The 6,000-nt window shown below is 49.1% G+C and overlaps 1 protein-coding gene across 1 annotated transcript; it reads right to left on the reverse strand.

The window, feature by feature from the left end:
• Positions 1–2,476: 2,476 nt before the first annotated feature.
• LOC104024310 (tubulin polymerization-promoting protein family member 2) lies at positions 2,477–3,410 on the reverse strand. The gene is made up of 3 exons (XM_009479709.2): positions 3,106–3,410; positions 2,792–2,945; positions 2,477–2,659 (listed from the first exon to the last, which is right to left on the reverse strand). Exons 1-3 carry the CDS (start codon positions 3,408–3,410, stop codon positions 2,477–2,479), a joined length of 642 nt encoding a protein of 213 aa, XP_009477984.2.
• Between the last annotated feature and the right edge of the window lie 2,590 nt (positions 3,411–6,000).

Consider the following 6,000-nt stretch of genomic DNA (forward strand, 5'->3'; position numbering starts at 1 on the left):
CAGCTAGAAGGGATGGAGACATCAGATGCCACACCAAACCTGGACACTGATACAGCTGTGAGACTGCTGGTATCTGCATCTTTTGCCTGAAAACTGCATTATTTGGTGGTGCTATGCTGCTGGGCCCATGGAGCCGGTATGCCTTTCTTCTTGGCCACCAAGCTTCTGCAGGACCCTGCTGATTAGTACCCATCATGAATTAATAAGCATTTGGAGGTGAGGGGCTGTGGAAAATACTGGGAGAACCTCAAACTGGTATCTTTGATTACACTGTAACATGCACCAGCTATGCTCCCCACATAGTGCTATGTTGTGGGGAAGAAATCAATCAGCCCTTCATCCTGAGAAGATGAGGGTATTATGACATATGCACCAAAGCACAGAAAACAAAGAGCTGTGTCCAGGTCTAGGGTACCATCATACAGCCCTGCAGCCTCTCAGCCATGTTTTTGCAGGAGCATCTCAAGAGCAACAGGATGAGTAGAACCACTTCAGGAACTAATAAGAGAAAGCATCAGGAATAGCAATCATAGCTCTGAAATATTAATATTCATTGCAGTTACCTGCTGACAGTACTTAAACAGGGAATGCTATGCCGCCAAAAGCAGAGCTACGTGAGAATATTCTGTTATTGTTTTATTGAGTGCTTTTCTTTTTTGTACAACATCCTGTTATCTCTTAATTTACAGGTATTTTGCTTAAACTGTTGTACAAAACATGATGTACCAAGATGGCATTGCTGAGTACAGTCACCTTGTGTATGTGTTTTAAAGACCTGAGTTATACAAAAAAATTAAAAAGCAGGCATAAGGCCCATTTTTTTTTTTTACATATGTTCCAGTGCTATTCTTTCCATTTTACTATATCCCATTCCTACTCTCTTGGGCAAAGAAGCAATCTTGAGTCTGAATTTCACAGTTTATTTTATTACCAACTAACATAAACTTTAAATTATCAATTTTGGTATTGAGAAATAAGCAATTAAAAAAAACCACTTAGAGGATATACATCAGCTTTCCCCCAGACACCTCTCCTGCCCACTTCCTGGTCTCCCATCCCCTCAGTGCCTTTGAGGAGGCCGTGGGCAGTGCAGGAGATTGGGGTCAGCTGCTGTGGTTCCTCCTCTTTTGCTGGTCCTTGTTTCTCACTGCACTGCTCTGGTGTGGCCTTCTCCACCAGCCACAGTCTGTCTAGAGTCATACCCCCTCTGCTGTCCTTCTATGCGCCTGCCCCTGCTCAAGGGGTTTCTTTGCTCCAGCACTTGCTGGTGGCATCTTTTTGCTCCAGCCCTGCTCAGGCTGTGGGCCAGCACAGGGTGGTCTGTGACCTCCTCCTCCCAGGTCACCCCTGCAGTCCCCAGCTACCAAGACCCTGCCAATTATGTCCAATGCACCTGCTCAGTTCTCTGCAGGGCTTTCTGCCACATATACAAGTCACCAAACCACTTCACACACCTGAGTTTAGACCTAGGGGCACAGTGGATCTTTTTTAAAGTAGCTTAAAAGGTCATGGGTACCTAAGGTCAGTGTAAGAGAGAGCGAGTGAGTGGTATTTGTTAATTCCTAGATCCACCCAACTGCTGTGTTATCTGGGGTTAGGGCAGCAAGGAGGACGTTTGTGAGTGCTATGGGGCAAAGAGCAATATGCTCTGAGCAAGTGTCGTGCCTTGAGCACCCATGTCATGGCCCATGATGAGGGCTTGTAGGACTGGAATAGCACAGCTAAGTAATTCTCCATAATGTCAGGGGAAACTGTCCCAAAGGTGCTGTTTCAGATATCCCGTGAATATTGTTTCCTCAAGCTCACAAACTCTTTCCCAGCTGCCAGCATCCCAAAGCCTGGGAAAACAGTAATGAGCGATCATGCCAACTGCTAGGAATGGGTGAGTGGGTTTAACCTGAGGGAAGGGTAAAGCAAAAAGCAGGAAATGGTGTTACTGGTACCCCTTTCCCTCTCCACACTGTGCTACCTGTTGCATCCTATGCCCTGCAAGAGCACTCTTCAGTGTGTGGTCAGGCATCACTGGTGGGCTGTCTACCACCAGAAGCCATCAACTTGGATGTAAGCCAGTGCAGCTATACAAAAATATGCACACACTACTCCCCAAACCAAAAATCACAGCAAAAAGTACAGTGTGTTGGGAGGGGAGAATAAAAATAAGTGACTATTCAGAGACTAGCCTACTGTTCACTTGATTGGAAATGCAAAGCAGTGTGATGGCAGTGGACTAGCTGGCCCACAGAATTTCCTCCAGAAGGCTAGCTTGTGCTTGGATTTAACTCCACCACCCAGCAATCAAAGCATGGCCAGATGGGGAACCTGACCTCTTTGGAGCCATCCGGTGCCCATGCCATGCATTCCCACCCTGTTAGATTTGGTGTGCATAGACACAGAAGGCTGGTTGCATGAGATTTTTATTTGCCTCTCCTTCCATCTTATAGAGGAAAAGTCCTTGTTTCCTTAAGCAGTTTCTGTCCTAGTGCTTCTGGTCGTACGTGCCAGCTCCCTTGTAGGCTCCAACGTAGCCGCTGTTGTCAGTCAGATCCTTGCGGCCAGCAAGACCCTTCCCTTTGCCACTCTCATCAAAGCGCTCTTTGTGGCTGCCGGTGTATTTGCTAGTGTCTGTCAGCCTCTCGACCCCACCAGCCTTGGTGGCTTTCTGCAAGAAAGGAGGCCAGCAAGAGGCAGCCAGCGTTAGGAAACAGCTCACAAACAAGCTCTTCCCTACAGCAGGGACAAATAGTCCCATGGCAGCTCAAGGTGCACAGTGAGTTAGCAAACTCATACTCACCGTGGTGCCCACGCTGCCGGGTTCCTTCCCCTCGATGAGGCCATACACAGCCTGCAGCGCTTCCTCTGGCGATTTGCCCTTGAAGCGCTTGCAGCAGAGCTCCTTCATGGCCTGCTGGAATTCAGCAAAGGTGATGGTGCGGGCACCCTTGGTCCTATGGTGAGGGGATACCAAGAGGAAAGTTATCTCAACGCTGGGTGGCAGTGGGGTGGGAAACCCCCAGGACTGCCCCTCACACAAGAGCCTGCCTGCGTCCTGCTATTCCTTCCTCCCACCCGGCTGCGCTGCCCCCTGTGCCTCCCTGCGACACTCACTTGACTTTGTTGAATACGATGTCAACATCAGTGCTGGTCACGGCTTTCCCATCCATCACCCCACACTCTTTGCACATCTTGGAGAAGTTTTTCCCCGTCATGTCGTTGCCACTGGCAGATGTATCGCCGTATACTGCAAATTTACGGAAAGCATTTTCCACCTCTGACATCTTGCTGCTGTGGAGAGAAGAAGTTGGCAGGGAAGAAGCTGAGGACCATCTGCAGCTGCTGGACACGCGCTCATGTCTTATGCACCTCGCCTCCAGCAGAGCAAGGGGCACCACCCACATGTATCTCTCCACCATGGGATAACCATGACAACCACACAGGCATTGACTCAGAACACCTGGGAACCAGGCAGGATTGGGGCAGGGACGGGTTAGGACCCGACGCAAGGCAAAGGAGGGGTGGAGATGGGACTCTGGGGTCAATTAATGATGGCTGCATGTGAAGGAATGAGGTATCCAAAACTTCTGAACCTTTTTGAAATAAAAGTTTCAGTTAAACTGTCTCAATAACAAATGCCTGCATTTGTAAGCTGTCTGCTTACAATTTTTGTCTGCTATTTGACAATGAAGAGGCTAGATTTCTTTTCTAGGCCCCAGATAAGTGCCTAAATCTCACAGACCTTCTTGCAAGTAGTCACCAAGGAGTTGTCTCCATCTTTCCCATCACACTTTGTCCCCTGAATTGCTCCCTGAATTAGGTTGTCCTCCCAACACCAGTAGATTTTCCACTACTGATCAACTTAGACCACTGCAACTGGGTATCAGGGATCTCTAAGAATATAAAAAACATTGCTTGGACTGTAAATCAGTCCACCATGACTCGAGCAGCCGATACCTGCTGCTTGTGAGACACCCTTGAACCATTTTGAAATACCCAGCCTCTCCTACAGCCTTGTGCTTCACCCAGGGGCTCTGGGTCTCAAGGCTGTTTGCAGGCTGCCATTTAACATAAATCTTATGTAAGTCTGCACCTCTCTAGAGCAAAAATCAGGCAGGCTTCTACCAGGGAGGCTGTGTGCTGCAAGCATGAATTGAGCTCCGGTTGTCCTTGCTGGGGGCCCTCCCAGGACCCTTCCCTCCCCCTCAGGTGTGGACCCAGCTCACCTGCGTGAGCCGGTGGTGATGAGGGTGGTGATGGCGATGGCACTTCTCCTACTGTCCTGGAGGCAGTGGGCACTCAGAGCCACCCCTCTGGCCTGTGGCCTCTCTGGCCAATTGTTACCTCAGCACCCATGTATGTCATAGTCCTTGGAAGGCTCGCCACAGGGCGGGGACAGGGCTGGGGGGAGAAGAGGAGGGGACAACCCTGTGCCACCAGGGACGAGGCAGTTCAAATCCCTTGCGGGGGTTTATCGGACCTTCAGCCCACTATGGGACAAAAAACCAAATATCGCAGTCTTCAGCGAACATAGGTGTCACATGCTGGAAATGTCATCCACACTGGGACATGTACACTCCAAAGCGAAGGGGCATTTATCCCTATAATCAGAAATACAGCCAGTCCTTGCTCATCCTTCCTTGAGGAGCTGATCTGCTGCCAGCGTGCTCATGGCCTGCCTAGGGGATGTGCCCACACGCCTTTAGAGGTCACCTGGAAATCAGTAACTCCAAAAAGTGGGGTGGGGTGGGAAGGGAAGGGGGAGAGGCAAAATACACAGCACCTGTGAAGAAACTTGGAGAAACACAGTTTTCTACTCAGAAGCTTACAAACTTCAAGTAGCTGGAAATTGGATCTGGGAAGTTCAGGCCAAAAATAAGGCTCAGAGTGCACCCTGGCAGTTGTACCATGTTTGTAGGGGCACTGCGATAGCGCACTCTTAAAAAAGGCATTTCATCTTTGTGGCCCATGTAAGATTAAACTAATGTGCCTTCATTGGTTGATTTCTTTTCTTTAAGCTGTGGTTAGCAACGTGGAACCATGTATAAATACGCCTTATTTCAGAAATATTTTATTCTCACCACTAATTAACAAGCGAGTACTTTCCAGTCTTGCTGTTGGTAGCAGCAAGCCCACAGCAGTAGTGTGATCTTGGCCAAGCTCTACCCATTCCAGGAAGAAAACCCTGCAGATGCTGCTGCATGCTCACCGCTCCTGCACTTCTGCATGGCCTTTGGTCTTCCTGTTGGACTGACCATAATTCTTCACCAATTACGTTGCCACCCAGAAAAACTCATTTGCCCCTTGGCAGGTCTTGTGTGAAAGGCACTCGACAGCTGTCAGCCTTGGAAGACTTCTGCTGGGCGGGTGGTCCAGGCAAGGGTGAAATGGCAAAAAGGTGCCCAGTGCCACCTCCCACTGCTGCTGGGGAACACGGCCCGGCATCCTGCCCCGCCGGGGTGACAGTGTCACAGCCCTGGCACAGCCAGGCACTTGCTGCTGATGAGCCAGGGGCAGAGACTAGGGATGCCAGTGTAAACCTCAGACAAATGATTTGTAGCCGTGCTGTTTCTGCCTTTTAGACAAGTGCTGATCACCCCAATGAATTGCTTCCTCTTCCCTTGTTGCAGGCCCCTGTTTTGGGGCTGCCCCAGCAGGAATGCCAGTCTCACTGCCTGTGCAAGGAAAGCAGGGAAGAAATGAGGCACTAGCTGTCATCACAGGAATGATGATGTGTGGGGTAGATGTGCCTGTTGTTGTTGGGGACTTTTCTTATATTCCGGAAAGGTGTCTCTTTTCTGTGGCAGAGTGTATTTTTGGAACTGAACTTTCTTTTCCCCTTTTAGTTACAGCATATGGCTTTTTTTTTTTAAATTGAAAAACGTATACCTAGCTTTAGGTGATTAGCTGAAGCTGAAGGACCCAGAAAGAAAGCAATACTCTGTTAGAGTGAGTATCCAAGTGTCCATAAATTTCAAGGTCAGGAGTCCACCTCTTTTTTTTTTGGCC

This window comes from Pelecanus crispus, chromosome Z (assembly GCF_030463565.1).
Source record: "Pelecanus crispus isolate bPelCri1 chromosome Z, bPelCri1.pri, whole genome shotgun sequence".
Classification (NCBI taxonomy): domain Eukaryota; kingdom Metazoa; phylum Chordata; class Aves; order Pelecaniformes; family Pelecanidae; genus Pelecanus; species Pelecanus crispus.